We start from the raw sequence: 22,862 nt of genomic DNA on the forward strand, positions 1-22,862 counted from the left end.
GACCTTTTCCTAGGTAAACAGTAGGTATTATGATAAAACTCAATGTAAATAGATGTACGTACTCTTATTTAACAATGGTAGAACAAGGCTAGTAATGACTTAGTAGTTCATTGATTAAGGGAGACAATTTGTGGGAAGCCAACAATATCAATAGGTCATCACGGGCAATGCCGGTGATGCCATAAAGCCTCGTCATAGTTTAATTCCGTCCGCTCTGGTGTTGACTATGCATAATCTCGCTTTAGAACTTTTTGTTTAAGTCTACGTGTCTTTCAAAGACAGCTCTTGCTGTCACAACCACCGTCTTTAGATATTCCCCTTCAGATATTTCCTTTAAAGACCTCTATTTATATGAACACGTTATTGTTTACGTCTTCCGATGATGCTCTAGCAGGCTCACCAACAACGAACACTATCTTTAGGTACCTCGAAAGACGTTGTTATATTGATCTACTGATTCCCCGCCACAGGAATGAGGCATTTTCACAAACAGCTCTGGGCCAATAAGAAGGCAGAACACCGCTCTCGGATATTTTTTATGACGTTAAGCATAAAATTACGATAACAATGATAGTGACAATATGAGTTAAATTAATATTGATAGTGATCATGTTGATAATCAAGATGTAGATGACGAACATATTAATAACGGTTGCATTTAGAATTATACAGAATTTTGAAACGTGACGCCGAGAACATATGCAAGTCAGTTAAGCAAAGTAAGCCGGGTTGGCACGACGCGTTACTAACTATAAGGGAAGACGGCGGGGAAACGAGAATGATGAGGGAGTGACAGTTAAGATGACGGAACGAATAAATCAGCTCGTGTACAGGTGCCAGGTGAATTATCTCATCGGATGACTGCGAGAGTTGGCGGCGGAGGAGAGGCCTTCATCCAGCTGTGGATATACCATGGCCTGATGACGACGATGATTTAATGTTACGGTGTTAATGTCTGCTTTACACGCTTGTAACGATTACAGGAACTCGGACGATAATTGTCTCAATAACAATCCTACGGCAACGATGATGACTGGTAAATGATGAGGCATTTTGGCGAACGATTAAAACAGGAGCCCCGGGTAGGAGCCATACATACACACGCGGGTGGGGTGGTGGGCGGCGGGGACCCTCCATTACCTCGTGTCGGATTCCTTCACGGCGGCTCTCACCAGCATTCGCCGCCGAGTCGCGGAGCACGGCTCGAATAATGCAAACGTGGTGAAGGTGGTGAAGGTGAGGAATGAGGCGACGAGCGCTGAGAGAGACGGAGAGAGACGTGGGGACGGAGTCCGCGCGACAATTTCATTCCGGCTGCGATCAGCTGAGCAGCGACTCCGGTGAGCTAGGACCCCCGCTACGGTGGGGGGGGGAGCCGTCCCACAACCCTGCCTCAGCGCCTGTGGCAATTTCAACGTCGTTTATTTTAATTTATTATTACTCATTTTTTCGGTAACATGTCGACATTTTTTTTTAACCGGCACTTAACCAAAGACAGCCCTTTGGGGGTCCTGACGCCCCAGCCAATCAAAACGCGTCCCTGCGCCAACTTTCGCGCAATTTCTGCATTGCGCTTTTTATCGCTATTTTTAACGCGCCCTTGCGCTATTTTAATCGATTATTAACGATTGTTATTTTAAAAATAATCATTCTATTTGTCACTAAACGAGCCGAGCGGCGATGTCGGACGAGGAAAGCGAGCCCGTGTCGCCCGTTGCCAAGCAAGAGGTAACGGGGCTCGCAGCGTTAGGCCCGCGCCTAGCCCCACTTTGCATTTCCCAGAGGAGATGCGCAGCGAACGTTACATTGCTCGCCCCCGATTGGCCGGCGCTTGTTTGTGGGCGTTTTTTCTGTAGGAGCTCCGCCTTGATTCGCGCGTCTCGACCAATCGCGTGCGCCCTTTCTCCGAGTGCCGCGCGTGCGGTCTACAATATGTGAAGCGCCTCTCCCACCGGCCTAAACATCGCAATATGCGATGTTGCGTCAACTTTCCCTGACGTATTCGCCACGTTAAAACTCTTTGCAGATGTCGCGAATTAAAGCGCTAATCCATTAAATTGTATTCCCCAGCGCTGACAATGCACCGTTATTGTGTATTCGTGTTGACAGCAAAGTGTTAAGCGTGCGTCGGCGTCGCTTACGACAAATACAACACAATTCTGCAATAAAACACACGGCCTTGCTTTCAAAAACTCCCCTTTCTATCGCTCTCCGTGTATTACTGATGCATTGAAAAATGCACCCACCTGACCCGTGTCGCGTTCAATAGTGCGTCAGTCGCAGCTTCGCTTACATTGCAGAAGCCTGAGAATCATAAACTTGTTGATAAACGTACAAAGGCAACACGGGGGATTGTCTATCCTCTACACGGGAAATAAATGACAACGCGCGTCATGTATTTCCCGTGTAAAGTTGATAACACGGGGTTATCTCTCCTATATGAGGTGCACCACAGTCGCACGCGTACGTACCGGTTTCCGTAGTGTAGTGGTTATCACATTCGCCCGACACGCGAAAGGTCCCCGGTTCGAAACCGGGCGGAAACAGCGAATTATTTTATCTTGTTTTCAACGTGCGCGCGCCCGTGTACAACCACACACGGTTACATCGAGGGGGGGGGAGTCGTGCGATTACATTAAAGTGCGCTTTTTGACTTAATCCTACTTTAAAAAAGCTGTGCTCCGCGTGCCTCAAGTGTGCTCACCAGCGTTTGCGTGTCTGCCGCGCCCCGTGCTGTGCCCGCACAGAGCAATGAGACCAGCGCTGAGCCAACAGCTTCACCCAACACTTCAATCCCAGAGGCAAAACCTCCAGACTCGGACTACGAGTACAAGATGGTGAGTATAAAACAATATAGCGTGACGGTGGTTTTTTTTTGTACTAAGGGGGGGGGGGGGGAGAAGGACATGCAAACAACGTAAAACCAAACGTTACATGGGAAACAATGAAGAATTGAAATATCTGATTTTGGCTATCCTGAATTCAGTCGACGATAGAGATACCCCCCCCCCCCACCGTGTTGGAGGAGAGGCTCGGATGCCCATTGCGTAATGGTACTATTATTAGCATTTTGTACAGGCATTGCACGGTTTGATTAACCAACAAAGCTTGCAAATTAAAAGGAAACTACAGCAGATCAAGCGAAATTTTGTACTCAACTTCGAGGAGAAAAGGACTACTGGTGTTAAACTATAGTATCAAGAATTGTTTGACTTTACGTGTAAGATTTAGTGACTCCGTATAAGAACTTAAAAGAGGGTTGGGACTTCAGTAGGGCAGGCTTTAAGTCCCCCCTTTAGCCAACAGCGATACGGGGCTAGGTGAGGACATTGGGAGTGGCTTGGGTGTGATATTTGAAATCGTTGACAGCAGGGCTATAATTGACTGATAAATTAAGGAAAAACTTCGACGAGCGCGGATTTACCGAATGATACACTGCCCTACACGGTTTACTTAATGGGGTCTGTTTTTCCTGGAACACGAGGGTTGATGTTCCGGCTAAACGTGGGTTGACGCTGCTACGAATTTGCATCTCCGCGTCGAAAAGTAGTGATCTGTCCGATAGTACTTAAGAGTTACTATCTTCTCTCCCCAACATTCAGCGCATGCCGTCTCACTTGTTTAATCATGGCGCCTAAGTGTTAGGTGAGTGGCGGCAATAAATGCAGTGAGAAGAAGCAGAGAAAATTTGATGAATTTAGTGCAAAAAGGCTTGCGACAGGTGGGAGTGCTGCATCCGTTGGACAGTACGATGGTGTCATTGAATCGATTGAGAACGATTAAGCCATCAGAGGAAAAGATAAGTGCCAGTGTTTCTGCCAACGCCGCAGCCAGCACTAAACTTATGTTGCTCAACATGATCCATTTATAGAGAAAATGGGAAAGGCATTTTGTAGATCGAGGACCCGACACAAAGAAAAGTGCCTCTCAGTGGTGCAGTTTTAAGGGAGAAGGCTAGCCACCTTTACGAACACTTAAAACAAAGCGAAAGAAGTATCAGTACATCTACATTCAAGGCCAGTAGTGGCTGGTCTGAGAATGTTTTAAAAAGATTCAGCCTCCATATGAAATTGATGGTGGAATCGGTATCAGCTGACCACGAGATCGCAAAGAACTTCCTGGACAAGATGAACATTTTATCGAGGGGTGGTACAAGCCTCTCCTGAATGCTCCCAGGGGTCACCAACTGACCCTGATTACCCTGGAGGGGGCCCCACAACCCGTCCAACATCGTCTTCACCATTCATCGTAAGTAAAATAATCAGTTTCACTTTTATTTCATTCTATGTGTTAATGTATTTAATTTTGTTAACATATTGTGTCAACACATTACATAAAATCCGTGATCTGGTTCCGTCTGTAAAAGATGTGATTCCGGACATACAATACCCTGGTGTCTACAAACTAAGTTGCCTCTGTGGTAGTAGTTACATTGTAGAAACCAAACGCCATGTCTCGGACCGCATTCGTGAGCACAAAGCAGACCTTAAACACGGTAGGACCAACACCTCGGCCTTGGCAGATCATTGTTCTAATTCAGTAGGCTCACATGCCATTGACTTTTCCAAGACAGAGGTTCTTTGTAAGCCATCTGGCTTCCATGAGAGATTCGTTCATGAGGCTATCCACATATACAAGCACAGAGACAATTTCAACCGAGAAGATGGATTCTATCTTAGCAATCATTGGAAAGATTTGATAAACCATTTCAGGTCTTAATTGATTGTTCACGCTTACAGTGGCTTTCAGACAGCATACATTATAAAAAAATTTCGTCTCCCCCCTCCTCTTTTCAGAATATAGATGGACTAGTCCTAAATAAACTGCCAAATCGTTGCGCGTGGCACTAACGTTTTATAAATAAATAAATGCGCCGTTTAAAAATAAATTTATGCAAACCAACACACCTGAAGACGACCGTTTGAGTTATGGTCGAAACGTCGTGAGAATTTTTTATTGTTTTATATATATTTTATTATTTTGTTGTTTCCCTTCAACGTGACTTTACCGAAAAAACTAAGAATATATTGTGTCCCTTTTTATGTGATACCAAGTGGACGCAAATTATTAAACAAAGAGGGAGGGGGTGATAGTTTTTGACCCAGGAACACTACCTTATTTTTCCCATGAGGTCTTTTATTTGACCAACCCAGTTTTGCCCAAAATGGAATTTGCCAGGAATGTAACCCCCGTGATCGGTGAGGTTTTCCTATTCATAGCTAGGCGGAGGTGGAGTTGTGCCAATTATTTGTGCACTGCGCTATGAATGTGGTGAGTTCAATTCCTGGCCGTGGCTAATGTTAGTGGCGTGTGATAACTGGTTTGATCCTCCCTTAAATCAGCCCACTGATCATCGTGGTAAAATATAGTCAAATAATCACTGTGGCCACTATGTCATGGGAGGCCTTTATCCTGCAGCATATTGAAAAATAGCTGAAATGGTTAGGTATGCTACGATGCATCAGTGCTATTAAATTATAATGCTTAAAATTGTGCATCTGAAAAGGTTTCGATTTTGATCTGCACGTTGCATTTGATATGGGTCCTTGTAAACTCCATAGCTACTAGATATTCTATATTCAACACATTGAAAAAAAATAATCTGGCATTGATTTGTGACCTCAACTTGTAGATCATTAAAATAATTTTGAGGTGGTGAATCATTACATTCTTCATAATCAGTGTTACTACATTTGCCGGTTTTGGTTGTATCGTGCCCAATTTCATGAAAATTGGATGTAATTTACAAATTCCTTTGAATCAGTTTCCTTAATCATAATCTAACGTCGTATTTAAATTTCCAATGTGTGTTATTTGTATATCATAACGGGAGGTCTATTTGCTTCCTGCGTCTCTAGAAATCCGATCGAGCAAACCGCTTCGAGTACCTGCTCAAGCAGACGGAGCTCTTTGCTCACTTCATCCAGCCGGCAGCACAGAAGGCGCCCGTGTCGCCGCTCAAGATTAAGCCGGGACGACCGCGGCAGAAAATCGACGAGAAGCAGCACCTGCTGTCCGTCGGAGAGTCAGTGGAGCCATTCACACAAACATTGCGCACATTTACACCTGTGCAGTAGCACAGTGGTTCGACTCTGGAATGACAACTTAAACCCTGCACAGAGGCTCAACGTTAAGCACAGCGGCCCCTTCACGCAGCGTTTTACTCCCACCAATAAAACAGATGTACAGTGATTTGTCCTTGACCGAAAAGCGGAGCCATGTAATGCCTGATGTGTGTCTTAAGTGATGCGGATTATACCCTTTTACATGAAATTATGTAAATTGTTTCGTCTCATTTTTACCAAAATGTTAAAAAAGTAAATACCTATGAGGTTGGTTCTAATTTGCAGTGCCTATGATCAAACTAACCAGGATGCATCCCATCAGATCTCAGAATCGAAGCAGGCTCATCTTCACCAACCTGCAAGGCCCAGCATAGTGAAATATGGACAAATAATCCCGACAATCACACTCAATCACAATTGTCGCTCCCTAGTGCTGTTGCCAGATTTTGCTTTGTTCCAAGACTCAGTAATCCCATTATTTAGTGTTGGATGAGACAGTTGCATAATAAAAAAAACAATTACAAGTGTTTTGCTGCTGCTGTTCCCACAACTGTAGCTTTCGCCACCGGAGGACAGAGCAGGAAGAGGATGAGGAGCTTTTGTCAGAGAGCAAGAAGGCGACCAACATTTGCACTCGCTTTGAAGAGTCACCCACCTGTACGTGCCACTCACAATGGGTACATTCGTGCCGCGGTGGCGAGATGTTAACTACCTCGCCTGGTATACATGAGGCTGTGGGTTCGACCCTGACCCTGACAGCCGTATATTTTGAGTTTGCATGTTCTCCCCGTGGTCGCGTTTAGTTTTCTCGGGGCCCTTTGGTTTTTCCCTCCACATTTAGAAATATGCTTTTAGAGTATTTGGCTGCTATGATTTTCCACATGATAAGCCACTTCGTTGAGCTATTATTTGTGACAAGGTCGTTTCTGAAAAAGAGCTATATAGCGCAGTGGGGCTTACCTCGTAAAATATAAAAAGTTTCGTTTTTATACTCAATGGAGATGACTTGTTCAAGGGTTGTTTTTAGTCCTCAGTTTAAGGGAGCCTTTGTGATCTGAATATGGTGTCAATTCGCTGAACAAATCTAGGGATATATTTTTTATTTGTCATAATTTTGATTCAAGTACTTGTGGGTAATGTTTTTTAACCAAATCTTTAGTTATATTACTTGCTTTTTTACCACATTTTTTAAAATGGAGCAAGTAAGAGAAATGTTCAATCCTTGCACATTGTTAACAGGGAGCTTGGCAATTCGCAAAGATGAAAAAATGTGAGAGCTTATACATCGATGATGTAAACAATTAAAAACACCTTGAACAATGCATGATGATCCTGTCTTTTTTGGCTAAGAACAACACTCACTAAATGGTAGATGGTAAGCGTGGCTGAATAAATAAGGTTTAAAATGTTTGATTAACAATAGCGATATTCTATTTTTTTTTATTTATAAAGGAAGATGATTTCAGTTTATACCTACAATAGAAACATTTGTTGTGGAGTCTTTATAATTGGTATAAACTTAACAGGAGCCATTGGTTCTCTTTGATACCTGAACATTCTTGTTATATATTTTGTTTACCTAATAGGCACTATTTGATTCAGTTCTCATTATGGAAACTTATTTATCTCAACACCTCATGTGGAAATGTAGCCACCCGTCGAGTAAAGGTCGTGCATGTTTTCAGTGTTGACTGACTCGATTCGTTTTTGCAGATGTGAAGGGTGGCACCATGAGGGATTACCAAGTGCGGGGCCTCAACTGGCTCATCTCTCTTTATGAGAATGGAATCAATGGCATCCTGGCTGATGAGATGGTACCTGGCCTTGTCACACAAACACCAACGATTGCACCTGCATGTTTACTGTAGACTCCCAAAAACAAATCGTGAGCTTAGACGCAAAATAAGAGCAACATCACCAGATTACACTTAACAGTATATATTGTAATGTTTTCAATGCACTCAGCTCTATGACACAGAACTATGATTTGGATATGGTATTGGGAAATACTGTCTGATCGCTGTGTGCATAACAGTGAACAGGCACAATAAGTATTTTTGACAAGGGTTGATAACAGGATATTAGGAGACTCGGATAGATTGGCATGTGCAACTATATGTATATGCTTTTGCTTACAAGAGTAATCAACCTTATACATTTGAATTGCTGTAATGTTCCTTTGAAAACCAGTATCTTAGCATGCAAATTGAAGTTGCTCTCGTGGAACAGATTTCAGCATGTGAATTCAAGAAAGTTTTACTTGTTTTTATTGAACTGACATGTAGATTTTACAAAATGTATAATTACAACATTGTCATTAGGTTAAGTTGATAAAATATGTAAAATAACATTCGATTTTATGTTGCCTTGGACATTTTCCAATTTTACTCGAAGGTCCATCTCCTATGATAGCTAGTGATCTTTCTTGTATGAGTAATCCAACACTTTAGATCACGGAAGATGTTTTTGGCAAGTTTGTATATTTAAGTGGCTTGATTTTGTCTCCAGGGCCTGGGCAAAACGCTGCAGACCATCTCCCTGCTGGGCTACATGAAGCATCACCGCAACATCCAGGGACCACACATGGTGCTGGTGCCCAAGTCCACGTTGCACAACTGGATGAATGAATTTGAGCGTTGGGTGCCATCGCTTCGTGCTGTTTGCCTCATTGGCAACAAGGACCAGCGGGTGCGTCCCATGAGTCGGTTTGCAGCTTCTAGCACGGTGTCCCACTGAAAGTGCAGGAGACTTAGGTTTCGCTCTCACGTGTGCTCCAAGTGTCATACTTTTTTTCTTTGACAGGTCTTTCCTATTTTACAAAAAAAAATCGGATTGTCTGGGATAATGGGAGGTTAAAAATGCCAGGCCATTTACCAAATCACCCACAATATGCCCGATCTTGTCAGTTTACAGAGTTTAAGCAGGATTGAGTCTGGATAGTGCTGTGATGGGTGACTACCAATCAGAATCAGGTTATATGGCTGCAGGGCTATGTGGTGGCAACAGGTGCTCCCACGTCTATTCTGCCCGCCTTGAACCAGAACTGACCAGTGTAGTTAAGTTTGGTATAATATCCCACAGGCATGGGAAGACCCTCATCCAGCAGTGGGATGGCTTTACATGTACTTAAAGTCAGGTTGTAGTTTTTAAATGAGAATGTGTACACAAAAAGTATAATCCAAATTACTAATAAAAAAAAATACTTGTTGTGACATTGAAAATAAGGGTTTCACAAGTTGCCACTGTCATGCCACTTTCAAGTTAAAAGAGCGTGTGCTCACAATTCTGTTATATTGTTGACTTCTTTTGTTGGATTTACATTGAAGTCGGCTTTCATCCGGGATGTCATGATGCCGGGAGAGTGGGACGTGTGTGTCACCTCGTACGAGATTGTTATTCGCGAGAAGTCCGTCTTCAAGAAGTTCAACTGGCGATATCTGGTCATTGACGAGGCGCACCGCATCAAGAATGAGAAATCCAAGGTCAGGTGCTGTCCCAGGGAACACCAGTGCACTTACAATCAACTCATCCAGCCAGTTAGTGCCCTACCATCATTAGAACACTTGACTTGCAGAAAGTTGTGGGTTCAATTCCATTAAGGGCCAACTCAGCCTATCGTCCCTCCGGGGTTAATATAAGTAGCACTGCTTAGTGTGGGAAATTTACAGTATTTGTTCCAAGAATAAATTAATCCCCACCATGGGAATGTGCAATTTCCATAATTGATTTTTGGCCACCAATAGGAATGATTGCCATCTTGTTACTCATTTGAACAAGGGAGACACCTTGAATGTAGACTTCAGTCAACTCATTGTCTTTAACACCTCTGAATTAATTGACTTTCACACCCACAAATATAGCGAACGTAATGGTTTTGGTCACAGTGCGCTGGTCCTTCTCTCTAGCTTTCGGACATTGTGCGCGAGTTTAAGTCGACGAACCGGCTACTGCTGACGGGTACGCCTCTGCAGAACAACCTGCACGAGCTGTGGTCCCTGCTCAACTTCCTGCTGCCCGACGTCTTCAACTCATCCGAGGTCAGGAAAAATAATGTGGCAGAAAAAAAATTCCAACTTCGATATATTCTTCACTATCTTCAACAAAACCTGAGAAACATTGGAAATTGAGACATGAATGCACTACCTACTCACCAACCTTGTAAAATGTGCAATCCATTGGTGGTTTTAATATATAGGCTGTTATTACATTTGTATTTACAGCAATGCATTTAATGTTTATTTTATTTCAGGATTTTGATTCTTGGTTTGACACGAACAACTGCTTGGGAGACCAGGAATTGGTGGAACGTCTACATATGGTGAGTCCATGAAGGGCTGGTAGGTTACACGTGGTATTCAATCTGCCTGATTGGGATCACAACTTACAAAAAGACAATTAGATTTCAGGTAACCTCAGATTGAAAAATCTATCATCACTTTTTGCATGTCTGTGTTTAAGTGGGCTGATAATGACACTCTCACACAGGTGTTAAGGCCCTTCCTACTGCGCCGCATCAAGGCTGATGTGGAAAAGAGTCTTCAGCCAAAGAAGGAAGTCAAAATCTACATTGGCCTCAGCAAAATGCAGAGAGAGTGGTAAGTTACTCGCTGAATGTTTTAATCTGTAAAACTGCATCCAGCTTATCCTGCGTCACCATTTTCATTTCATATGCTGAATTTTTAGGTCACATTATTTTTGTGAAACAGTTGAATTTGTCTTATGCAGAGTCTGCGGCCCGTGCAACCATCGCCCTGACTCCTTGTCCATCCTTCGTGTCCTTTATTGGCTGCCCATTTCGACAAGAATTGCTTTCAAGATCGCTTTCCCTTTGCTACCGCGCCATAAAGTCCAGCTACCCACCATACCTAAGTTCTCTGCTGATGCCTTACACTTTAATGAATCGTAGACAACTTCGCAGTGCGACACAGAACCTACTTGAAACTCCCAAAACAAGGACTGTAATTGCTTCTCGTCGTTTCTCCGTCGCAGCCCCTGTCATTTGGAACGCCATCCCAATTCACATCCGTAATAATCAATCATTTTCTTCGTTCAAAAACCATCTAATGGCGCATCTCTTCAGCTCGATATATAACCGAGTCTCACCGGACCGCACGACGCCATGTGACACTGAGCTCGGCTACGCCCCTCAGAATTGCGTCTTCAGTCTGGAACATTGCGCGTGTCATTAATTTCATTATTGTGTGTATATTTAAATTATAAATAGGGAATGTGATTTAAGAAATAATTTCATTTAATGGCAATAGCATTGTAATGTTCCGATGCTCACATTTTGTTATAATATACACTACATGTTGGTAATTCATTCAGATATGAAACTATGCGAGTGCAAGCATGTACACAGGCTGCCTCTAATACAATTCATGCTGAAAGAGACGATGCGTAAAGCTTCTATGCTGATTTTTTTCAGCACTTAAATAAACAAGCATGCAGTAATTTTTACACGTGGTGCAGCATGGTTCATCCAGTGAGGTGTCACGTCTGACCTCTGCAGGTACACGAAGATCCTGATGAAGGACATCGACATCCTGAACTCGGCCGGCAAGATGGACAAGCTACGCCTGCTCAACATCCTCATGCAGCTGCGCAAGTGCTGCAATCACCCGTACCTGTTTGACGGCGCTGAGCCTGGGCCGCCCTACACCACGGACACCCACCTGGTCAACAACAGCGGCAAGATGGTGGTGCTCGACAAGCTGCTGCCCAAGCTGCAGGAGCAGGGTCAGAGTCACGACTGACTTTGTGTCATGATGGCTGAGTATACCTTGTGACAATGTGCGCATCATGCACAGGTACACCAAGTCTTGAGCGTAAACGGTGGTGACATGATATTAAACTGTGACGGTTGTGCACTGTTAACTGTTCCATGATACAGGATTTTCACAAGAAACTTTTTGTCAAAGGCTTTGGTTTTGAATGGATGGTGATAGTCGGGGGATGGTCCTCTGAATGTGTCTTCATGTGTGTGTTTGTTTAGGTTCCCGCGTGCTGCTCTTCAGTCAGATGACGCGCATGCTTGATATTTTGGAGGACTACTGCATGTGGAAAGGCTATGGGTACTGCCGTCTGGATGGACAAACTCCTCATGAAGACAGACAGGTTTGAGCCTTGAGTGTCACCACCTCGTATGCATCGGATGGGTTTTCTCCGGATACTCCGGTTTCTTCCCACATGCCAAGCACTCATTATTGGTAATGGTTAAACATTCCAATGCAGGACCCTGCTGAAGATGAGTCTTGAGAGTCCTTTAAATTTCCTCGGGAAGCAAATGGCATTGATTATAATTTCGTGTAGCTGTTTATCAGTTGACCGTGCCATTGTGGCCATTGTCTAGCTCACATTCCAGCATCCCAGGTGTTAGTAAATGCCTTGTTTGATTTGATTTATGCCAAAGACACTCCAGTTAAAGATATTGATGTTAAAATGATGCGTTGTTGGGGTGGTGCTGTAGGAGGCCATTGCAGCATACAATGCTCCCAACAGCTCCAAGTTCATCTTCATGCTGTCAACACGTGCGGGCGGCCTCGGCATCAACCTGGCCACAGCTGATGTGGTCATCCTTTACGACTCAGACTGGAACCCTCAGGTCGACCTGCAGGCCATGGTGAGGTGGAGCGATTACGCACCCTGGACATTCATTGCATGTTCGGGCTCCCGCCATTGGCACACGTAACACTCTACAACTAAATTTGAAGGCGTTAATGCATTTCCTTTTTTCTGTCTGTAACACGGGGTCACGATAACTCTCGTGAAGATCACCCAACGTGAAGAAAGTTTTAGTATAAAGTTGCATTCCTAATAGGGACTTACCCGATTGAAAACGTACCAAATTGATGAAAGGGTTACCCAAATTTTGGCAAAAAAAAGCAGCGATAATTGGTAATCCTTTTTGGTCAAGTCGATGATATCACATTCAATGCGTGTACCACGCCTCCTCTCGTGACGTCATGCATGGCATCATGTGCAACATCATCTCGTGACGCTATGTGCCGTGTGACATCTCATGTAGGTGGAAATTGTAACATTATAATGAAATACTTCTAAGGACAATCGGATGTTGGAAAGCAGTGCTTGTTTAGATATTTTTTTCTCCTCTGTCCACACCGCCATCAGGATCGTGCTCACCGCATTGGGCAGACGAAGAGGGTGCGTGTCTTCCGTTTCCTAACGGAGAACACGGTCGAAGAGCGCATTGTGGAGCGGGCAGAGATGAAGCTGCGCCTTGACTCTATCGTCATACAGCAAGGTGTCGCCTTGACCTCCCATCTCATCTCATCATCTCTTGCTCATGGTGTAATTTAAAGGAAGATGCAACAATAACAACAAATCGCTGGGCTGCGTGACGTGAATTTAAAGATTTTTTTAAGAGAAGAAAATACTTTACAATCAAAAGTCAGGCACTCTTTCAGAGCACCATCGTAATGTCACTGCATTGAAGTATTAAAATGTTTGAGGGGAGTGAACATTCTTTTTGGGGAGGTGGGGGGGGGTTGATAATGTTTGGAAACCTGTTGGATCCACTTTCTACCCCCACATCTGGGGGGGGGGGTGCACTTTGTATAAGTTTTTAATAATGGAATGGACTGTAACTTTAAAGTGCTAGAATTTTGGCGGCCTGATTCTAGCTCCTACGGAGGGCTTCTCGGCGCTTTGCGCCTCGCCGGTCGCTCCCACTGATGTCGTCTTTTTACTCCCCCCCCCCCCATATGTGCAGATACTACTGACTCTATTGTATGTAGCGTGTGTAAGCATATATGCTTTAGAGTTTAACTAACCTAGTTAAATGCTTGCCTTCTTCCCGCACCTCCACACAGTTGGCTACATATGGTGTGAAAGAAGTTCAACATACATACATACATCTCACTGTGTGCGCAGGCCGGCTGATCGATCAACAGGCCAACAAACTGGGCAAGGACGAGATGCTGCAGATGATCCGGCATGGCGCCACGCACGTGTTCGCGTCGCGCGACAGCGAGATAACCGACGAAGAGATCGACGTTGTCCTGGAGCGTGGAGAGAAAAGGGTATACGCTTTAACGACTTGTTACATGCCCTTGCACGTACGTACAGTGAGGGAAAAAAAGCATTTGATCCCATGCTGATTTTGTACGTTTGCCCACTGACAAAGAAATGATCAGTCTATAATTTTAATGGTAGGTTTATTTGAACAGTGAGAGACAGCATAACAACAAAAAAATCCAGAAAAACGCATGTCAAAAATGTTATAAATTGATTTGCATTTTAATGAGGGAAATAAGTATATGACCCCCTCTCAATCAGAAAGATTTCTGGCTCCCAGGTGTCTTTTATACAGGTAACGAGCTGAGATTAGGAGCACACTCTTAAAGTAAAGGGAGTGCTCCTAATCTCAGTTTGTTACCTGTAAAAAAGACACCTATCCACAGAAGCAATCAGATTCCAAACTCTCCACCATGGCCAAGACCAAAGAGCTCTCCAAGGATGTCAGGGACAAAATTGTAGACCTACACAAGGCTGGAATGGGCTACAAGACCATTGCCAAGCAGCTTGGTGAGACGGTGACAACAGTTAGTGCGATTATTCGCAAATGGAAAAAACACAAAAGAACTGTCACTCTCCCTCGGCCTGGGGCTCCATGCAAGATATCACCTCGTGGAGTTGCAATGATCATGAGAACGGTGAGGAATCAGCCCAGAACTACACGGGAGGATCTTGTCAATGATCTCAAGGCAGCTGGGACCATAGTCACCAAGAAAACAATTGGTAACACACTACGCCGTGAAGGACTGAAATCCTGCAGCGCCCGCAAGGTCCCCCTGCTCAAGAAAGCACATATACATGCCCGTCTGAAGTTTGCCAATGAACATCTGAATGATTCAGAGGACAACTGGGTGAAAGTGTTGTGGTCAGATGAGACCAAAATGGAGCTCTATGGCATCAACTCAACTCGCCGTGTTTGGAGGAGGAGGAATGCTGCCTATGACCCTAAGAACACCATCCCCACCGTCAAACATGGAGGTGGAAACATTATGCTTTGGGGGTGTTTTTCTGCTAAGGGGACAGGACAACTTGACCGCATCAAAGGGACGATGGATGCGGCCATGAACCGTCAAATCTTGGGTGAAAACCTCCTTCCCTCAGCCAGGGCATTGAAAATGGGTCGTGAATGGGTATTCCAGCATGACAATGACCCAAAACACACGGCCAAGGCAACAAAGGAGTGGCTCAAGAAGAAGCACATTAAGGTCCTGGAGTGGCCTAGCCAGTCTCCAGACCTTAATCCCATAGAAAATCTGTGGAGGGAGCTGAAGGTTTGAGTTGCCAAACGTCAGCCTCGAAAACTTAATGACTTGGAGAAGATCTGCAAAGAGGAGTGGGACAAAATCCCTCCTGAGATGTGTGCAAACCTGGTGGCCAACTACAAGAAACGTCTGACCTCTGTGATTGCCAACAAGGGTTTTGCCACCAAGTACTAAGTCATGTTTTGCAGAGGGGTCAAATGCTTTTTTCCTTCATTAAAATGCAAATCAATTTATAACATTTTGACATGCGTTTTTCTGGATTTTTCTGTTGTTATTCTGTCTCTCACTGTTCAAATAAACCTACTATTAAAATTATAGACTGATCATTTCTTTGTCAGTGGGAAAACGTACAAAATCAGCAGGGGATCAAATATTTTTTTCCCTCACTGTATGTTTAACTTCTTTCGCGCCGTAAGTACCCAACTGTGCTATTCGGAGGTGTGGAGGAAGGACAAACTAAACACAGAAGCAGTTCTAAGGAAATGAGTTGTCAATCTATATTGAAAAGTGCATAGCTCCAGTGGCTTTCTAATATCGGGAGGAAGAGCTTTCCAGACGGCCGCAGAAGCACATCTGAAAGTGCACGACGCAGTGACCAACTTTACCTTGCATCCAGCTCATAGAACGTTAGCTACAAAAACTCGGCTTCATGAGATACCTCACCTAGCAGGTGTACGGGGTTGGCAATGAAACTGGATTACATGGACACAAGGAGTTTATGTTCCATACTTGCCCGCGTACACACTTGTGAGCACGCAGTTCCTGGCTCATCGCGTTGCGTCTTTTGTTGCAGACGGCCGAGATGAATGAGAAACTGAGCAGCCTGGGCGAGAGCTCCCTGCGCAACTTTACTATGGACTCGGAGAGCAGCGTGTACACGTTCGAGGGGGAGGACTACAGAGAGAAGCAAAAGGTGCGCCCAGTGCTCAGCTCGAAACTTGACGTGTTTCCAGTTTTTTTCTACTTTATGTCGGGATGCTTAGTGCATTTGTGTTTATATAGTTATGATGTGCTGATTTCACTATAGTTACCATTCATGTTCATTAATCATGGATATACCCTTGAAATAATGTACGGTTACGCGAGGATTTCCTAAAAGTAGTGCGTTAAAATGTACATCGTTGTAATCTACCATTGTAATGTTTGAATATTATTTTTTTACAGATCCCGACATTGAAAGATGACGATCACCTATCAAAGATTACACACGTTTAACTTCGAGACGTCAACGTTTCTAATCTCTTTCCTTCAGATGAGCTTGACGGAGTGGATTGAACCTCCCAAGCGCGAACGCAAGGCAAACTATGCTGTGGACGCCTATTTCCGCGAGGCTTTGCGAGTCAGCGAGCCCAAGGCACCAAAAGTACCTCTCGCACCTGTTCCATCAGTCAAACAACTCCCGCTTTTTTCCCTGTTTCGTTGCGTACCGGCCAATTCGCTTGCTGGTATTTGAGAGTGCTCCTCAAATCTGGACATTCACTTCGGCTCAGATTTGCCGTGCAGTGTTTTGGTTACAACAATGGGTGCACTGTATAAGAAGACCAAGCCTTCATACTCCAGAATTGTGTTGAATGAGCCGGTAAATGTGAAATTAGTAACTGGCTTCTCCCACCTTCTATTGGTTTTCTGGTCACACTCTCAAACAAAAAATTTAGTTATCGATAATACGATGCCATATTTGGATTCAGCATGCTTTATAATCTCAAGACACAAACCTTCAATAGAATGCATTCAAAAACAAATGTCTAAATATTTGCCATACAAATTTGTAATTGATATATTCGTAAAATTGGACACAATGTGATGTTTGGATTCAGAATCCTTTAAAACCTTTAAATTTATGGGTTCAAAAACAAAGAGGTGGAAAATAATTTCCTCAATTTTGGGGGATGCAAAATCATTGTTGTTTTGTTTTTGGATTTTACGAGTTATATGCATAGACTTGCCTATATTTATGCCATATTTCAGCTTTTTTATGCCTTATAGAACATCATTGGAATTTGCATAATTTACTCTTCATCAGTGATATTTATTGAATACCTAGATTGTGTGGCAGGCAGAAGAGTCTGCGTTAACCAATTTCAGGTTGGATGAACACTCGATTTTAGGGTGTCTTACAATCCTTGCTTCTTGTGCGTTTCCTGTGGCCAGGCCCCCCGGCCACCAAAGCAGCCAAGCATCCAGGACTTCCAATTTTTCCCTCCTCGCCTCTTTGAGCTCCTGGAGAAAGAAATCCTGCACTACCGAAAAACCATCGGCTACAAGGCATTGCAACGCGATACACTCACATACACATACATACACACACTCAAAGAGGGAAGGTGATATGTGGTGCATTGGTACTTTTGAATTATTCAGCGTGTCTACGTCAATTGCATGCGAGCATTATTTTGAACATGGCATGCTGTCGGTGTAGCTAGTGATATTTTTTTGTCCCAATCACCTGTCCCGCAATATAATATCGCGTGCCGAGTATAGTATGTGCTCCTTAACGGCACTTTTCCTAGCAGTCATTCTCAATTTAGAAGGGTGTTTATGTTTTCCCATTTGCGTGTGTGTACGCGTGCGCGTGCAGGTCCCGCGTAGTACAGACATCCCCAACGCCGCCCAGGTTCAAAAGGAGGAGCAGCGCAAGATTGACGAGGCTGATGTACTGAATGAAGAGGAGGCGGAGGAAAAAGAGAAGCTTCTGACGCAGGTCCCACACACACCTGGATCTTCTGCCTGTTGCTATGCCCGTAAAATAGTGTGCCCATCTGTCCAGTCATTTGAGGACACGTCATATGCTTTTCCCGAAACACAACTTTAAAAAAAAGTGATTTTTTTTTTTAAAGAAAATGTACCATTAAGCTGTGAAATATTGCCGATCAGTTATGCGTACGCTGGAACACGTTTCTGTGGGTGTAAGTGCGTGACTAACATGTATGCCCGTTTATGCGTGTATGTGTGTTTCTATGCATACATTTGTGCAAGTCCAAAGCCCGACCAGAATGAAGGATCCACTGATTGAGAGCACCTGCCTCTCTTTTCATGTCGGATTTTGTTTACTCTGCAGTGACTCAATGATGCAATTATGCAGTCCAATTAACGTATAGGTTTTCTCATCCGCTATGATTCACAACTGATTTTTGTTTTTTGGCCTAACCTAAACAATTTGATACATTTGTTACTTGATGTGTGGCAATCTTTGTTCATACCATCGATTAAAGTTTGTGTTGTTAAGTTAAGGGACGTCACAAACAACAATTTGTTATTGTTTTTAAGTTAGGTAAAATGGAGGCATGGAATGTCTATAAAGAACCCTATTTGAATTTTTCTGTATTTGTATTTAACTTTGTACTCGGGATGTTTAGCAAAGGCATTTAGGATTGGAAAATCAAGTGGTGTAGCAATTGTATCGAATGTAATACTTTGTGCACAACAAGCACCCATCCAATAGGGTACCTGTGCCAATAATGCTATTACACACATTAATATTTAACTTTATTTGCCATCTTGGACTTAGCAGGGCTTTACAAACTGGACCAAGCGAGACTTCAACCAGTTCATCAAGGCCAACGAGAAGTGGGGTCGGGATGACATTGAGAACATTTCTCAGGAGGTGGAGGGGAAAACACCTGAGGAGGTCATGGAGTACTCAGGTATTTATGGAACCTTTACCATCCTTCGATTTAAAGCTTTCGTGACTGCAAGGATTCATCTTCTTTGGTTCTTTCGGTAAAGTCACGTAGAATGAGAATAAAATAATAAATTGATAGAATAAAATAACACAATAATATTCTCACGACGTTTCGGCCACAACACAAGCGGCCTTCATCAGGTGAAGGGGACGAGACTGTCTGGAGGACAGCTCTGGAGTGAGAGAGCGTGGCTTTCTCTGGAGTGAGAAAGCGTGGCTTTCTCTGGAGTGAGAAAGCGTGGCTTTCTCACTCCAGAGAATATTATTGTGTTATTTTATTTTATAAATTTATTATTTTATTCTCATTATACGTGACTTTACCGAAAGAACCAAAGAAGACTTTACCATCCTACACCGTGCTGTGCGACACATAAGAATGAAGATTTGCACGTACAGTGAGGGAAAAAAGTATTTGATCCCCTACTGATTTTGTACGTTTTCCCACTGACAAAGAAATAATCAGTCTATAATTTTAATGGTAGGTTTACAGTGAGGGAGAAAAGTATTTGATCCCCTGCTGATTTTGTACCTTTGCCCACTGACAAAGAAATGATCAGTCTATCATTTTAATGGTAGGTTTATTTGAACAGTGAGAGACAGAATAACAGCAACACAATCCAGAAAAACGCATGTCAAAAATGTTATAAATTGATTTGCATTTTAATGAGGGAAATAAGTATTTGACCCCTCTGAAAAACATGACTTAGTACTTGGCGGCAAAACCCTTGTTGGCAATCACAGAGGTCAGGCGTTTCTTGTAGTTGGCCACCAGGTTTGCACACATCTCAGGAGGGATTTTGTCCCACTCCTCTTTGCAGATCTTCTCCATTAAGGTTTCGAGGCTGACGTTTGGCAACTCGAACCTTCAGCTCCCTCCACATATTTACTATGGGATTAAGGTCTGGAGACTGGCTAGGCCACTCCAGGACCTTAATGTGGTTCTTCTTGAGCCACTCCTTTGTTGCCTTGGCCGTGTGTTTTGGGTCATTGTCATACTGGAATACCCATCCACGACCCATTTTCAATGCCCTGGCTGAGGGAAGGAGGTTCTCACCCAAGATTTGACGGTACATGGCCCCGTCCATTGTCCCTTTGATGCAGTGAAGTTGTCCTGTCCCCCAAAGCATAATGTTTCCACCTTCATGTTTGACGGTGGGGATGGTGTTCTTGGGGTCATAGGCAGCATTCCTCCTCCTCCAAACACGGCGAGTTGAGTTGATGCCAAAGAGCTCCATTTTGGTCTCATCTGACCACAACACTTTCACCCAGTTGTCCTCTGAATCATTCAGATGTTCATTGGCAAACTTCAGGCGGGCATGTATATGTGCTTTCTTGAGCAGGGGGACCTTGCGGGCGCTGCAGGATTTCAGTCCTTCACGGCGTAGTGTGTTACCAATTGATTTATTGGTGACTATGGTCCCAGCTGTCTTGAGATCATTGACAATATCCTCCCGTGTAGTTCTTGGCTGATTCCTCACCGTTCTCATGATCATTGCAACTCCACGAGGTGAGATCTTGCATGGAGCCCCAGGCCGAGGGAGATTGACAGTTCTTTTGTGTTTCTTCCATTTGCGAATAATCGCACCAACTGTTGTCACCTTCTCACCAAGCTGCTTGGCAATGGTCTTGTAGCCCATTCCAGCCTTGTGTAGGTCTACAATCTTGTCCCTGACATCCTTGGAGAGCTCTTTGGTCTTGGCCATGGTGGAGAGTTTGGAATCTGATTCATTGATTGCTTCTGTGGACAGGTGTCTTTTATACAGATAACAAGCTGAGATTAGGAGCACTCCCTTTAAGAGGGGGTCAAATACTTCTCTCATTTCCCTCATTAAAATGCAAATCAATTTATAACATTTTTGACATGCGTTTTTCTGGATTTTGTTGTTGTTATTCTGTCTCTCACTGTTCAAATAAACCTACCATTAAAATTATAGACTGATAATTTCTTTGTCAGTGGGCAAACGTACAAAATCAGCAGGGAATCAAATACTTTTTTTCCCTCACTGTATCATTGCACAAATGCCAGAGCTTATCGAAGCGACTCACGGATATACAGGACATGAAAAACACATCAAGGCAAAAAGCGGAAGGGGCGGAGTGAAAGAAATCGAGAACAAAAAGACACGATGAATGACAAAGGGACATTGACCAACGTCAGGATAAACAGCAACCCAAACATATTCTTAGTTTTTTCGGTAAAGTCACGTTGAAGAGAAACAACAAAATAACAAAATATATATATAAAACAATAAAAAATTCTCACGACGTTTCGACCATAACTCAAACGGTCATCATCAGGTGTGTTGGTTTGCATAAATTTATTTTTAAACGGCACATTTATTTATTTATTTAAAAAAAACGTTGGCGTCACGCGCAGCGATTGGCAGTTTGCCCAGGACTAGTCCATCTATATTTTTTTTAAAGAGGAGGGGGGAGACGAAATTTTGTTTAATGTATGCTGTCTGAAAGCCACTGTAAGCATGAACAATCAATCAAGAACTGAAATGATTTATCAAATCTTTCCAATGATTGCTAAGATAGAATCCATCTTCTCGGTTGAAATTGTCTCTGTGCTTGTATATGTGGATAGCCTCATTAACGAATCTCTCATGGAAGCCAGATGGCTTACAAAGAACCTCCGTCTCGGAAAAGTCAATGGCATGTGAGCCTACTGAATTAGAACAATGATCTGCTACGGCCGAGGTGTTGGTCCTACCGTGTTTAAGGTCTGCTTTATGTTCACGAATGCGGTCCGAGACATGGCGTTTGGTTTCTCCAATGTAACTACTACCACAGAGGCAACTTAGTTTGTAGACACCAGGGTATTGTATGTCCGGAATCACATCTTTTACAGACGGAACCAGATCACGGATTTTATGTAATGTGTTGAAACGGACCTGGATCTTGTGTTTATTCAAGATTTTGGAGATCTTTTTTGTGATCCCAGCAATGTAGGGTAAAGTGATGGTTTTGAAAGGCTCCTCAAGAGGGTTCTTCTTCATGGTTTGAGTGATAGCTTTGCGGATTGTATAGTCGGAGTAACCATTAGCCCTAAGAGCTTGGTGTACGTGCTTGAGTTCACTGCTTATGTGTTCCTGGTCGGATATGCATTGGGCTCTATGATACAGAGTCTTGATGAGAGAATTCTGTGATGGATGGTGGTGGGAATCCGGTTTCAGATAAGCATCCGTATGGGTAGCTTTCCTGTAGACAGAGTGGCTCATTGAACCATCAGGTCTCTTTTTAATTAGGACATCCAAAAAAGGTATCTTGCCATCTATTTCGACTTCCATGGTAAATCTGATGGCTGGGTGTATGGAATTGATGTGGTCGAAGAATTGGTCTAGAGCAGGCCGGCCATGTGGCCAGATGACAAAAGTGTCATCCACGTACCTCTTCCATAAGGTTGGGCGCAGAGTGGCAGTCTGGATGGCGTCAGTCTCAAATTTCTCCATGAAAATGTTAGCTATAACTGGAGAAAGGGGGGAGCCCATTGGGGTGCCCTCAGTTTGTTTGTAGAAACTTCCATTCCAAGTGAAGTATGTATTGGTTAAACAGTGTCTCACCAGGGGGGGTACCTCAGTGTTTAGTCCTTGATGAACCAAGTCTTCAATGATTGCAATGGTGTCAGGTACAGGAACCTTGGTGAATAAGGAAACTACATCAAAACTGACAAGCAGGTCGTCTGGGGACAGGGAAATACCCTTGATTGTTGATACCAGGTGAGTAGAATTTTGTACCGCAGAGGTGGTCTTTCCAGTGAAAGGACGCAGGATTTCAGACAAATAAATAAATAAATGTGCCGTTTAAAAATAAATT

General features: G+C 43.5%; 2 protein-coding genes and 1 non-coding gene across 8 annotated transcripts in view; 2 read left to right on the forward strand and 1 right to left on the reverse strand.

Moving 5' to 3' along the window:
* USP38 (ubiquitin specific peptidase 38) overlaps nucleotides 1–2,767 on the reverse strand; it is a 19,623-nt gene extending 16,856 nt beyond the window's left edge. For 2 of the 4 annotated variants that reach the window (XM_032955241.2, XM_032955239.2), the window contains exon 1: nucleotides 1,141–1,528. The gene's annotated coding sequence lies outside the window, so the exon portion shown is untranslated. Of the gene's footprint in view, nucleotides 1–1,140; nucleotides 1,529–2,471; nucleotides 2,649–2,704 lie in introns of those variants that run through there. The other 2 variants (XM_032955240.2, XM_076067491.1) reach the window with 2 other exon arrangements.
* SMARCA5 (SNF2 related chromatin remodeling ATPase 5) overlaps nucleotides 1,534–22,862 on the forward strand; it is a 27,657-nt gene continuing 6,328 nt past the window's right edge. The window contains exons 1-20 of one of the 3 annotated variants that reach the window (XM_032955242.2): nucleotides 1,534–1,728; nucleotides 2,748–2,837; nucleotides 5,859–6,025; nucleotides 6,622–6,722; nucleotides 7,779–7,879; nucleotides 8,574–8,753; nucleotides 9,392–9,547; nucleotides 9,971–10,102; nucleotides 10,315–10,383; nucleotides 10,551–10,660; nucleotides 11,578–11,804; nucleotides 12,061–12,182; nucleotides 12,535–12,687; nucleotides 13,197–13,329; nucleotides 13,959–14,107; nucleotides 16,158–16,277; nucleotides 16,617–16,727; nucleotides 17,516–17,629; nucleotides 17,940–18,062; nucleotides 18,870–19,005. In XM_032955242.2, the coding sequence (XP_032811133.1) occupies nucleotides 1,681–1,728; nucleotides 2,748–2,837; nucleotides 5,859–6,025; nucleotides 6,622–6,722; nucleotides 7,779–7,879; nucleotides 8,574–8,753; nucleotides 9,392–9,547; nucleotides 9,971–10,102; nucleotides 10,315–10,383; nucleotides 10,551–10,660; nucleotides 11,578–11,804; nucleotides 12,061–12,182; nucleotides 12,535–12,687; nucleotides 13,197–13,329; nucleotides 13,959–14,107; nucleotides 16,158–16,277; nucleotides 16,617–16,727; nucleotides 17,516–17,629; nucleotides 17,940–18,062; nucleotides 18,870–19,005 (2,542 nt within the window). In that variant the 5' untranslated portion in view covers nucleotides 1,534–1,680. Of the gene's footprint in view, nucleotides 1,729–2,302; nucleotides 2,464–2,747; nucleotides 2,838–5,858; nucleotides 6,026–6,621; nucleotides 6,723–7,778; nucleotides 7,880–8,573; nucleotides 8,754–9,391; nucleotides 9,548–9,970; nucleotides 10,103–10,314; nucleotides 10,384–10,550; nucleotides 10,661–11,577; nucleotides 11,805–12,060; nucleotides 12,183–12,534; nucleotides 12,688–13,196; nucleotides 13,330–13,958; nucleotides 14,108–16,157; nucleotides 16,278–16,616; nucleotides 16,728–17,515; nucleotides 17,630–17,939; nucleotides 18,063–18,869; nucleotides 19,006–22,862 lie in introns of those variants that run through there. The other 2 variants (XM_032955243.2, XM_032955244.2) reach the window with 2 other exon arrangements.
* TRNAV-GAC (transfer RNA valine (anticodon GAC)) lies at nucleotides 2,474–2,546 on the forward strand. Its single transcript has one exon. It is a non-coding gene; the product is annotated as a tRNA-Val (tRNA).

This window comes from Petromyzon marinus, chromosome 16 (assembly GCF_048934315.1).
Source record: "Petromyzon marinus isolate PM22_M1 ecotype Great Lakes invasive population chromosome 16, UKy_Petmar_22M1.pri1.0, whole genome shotgun sequence".
NCBI lineage: Eukaryota > Metazoa > Chordata > Hyperoartia > Petromyzontiformes > Petromyzontidae > Petromyzon > Petromyzon marinus.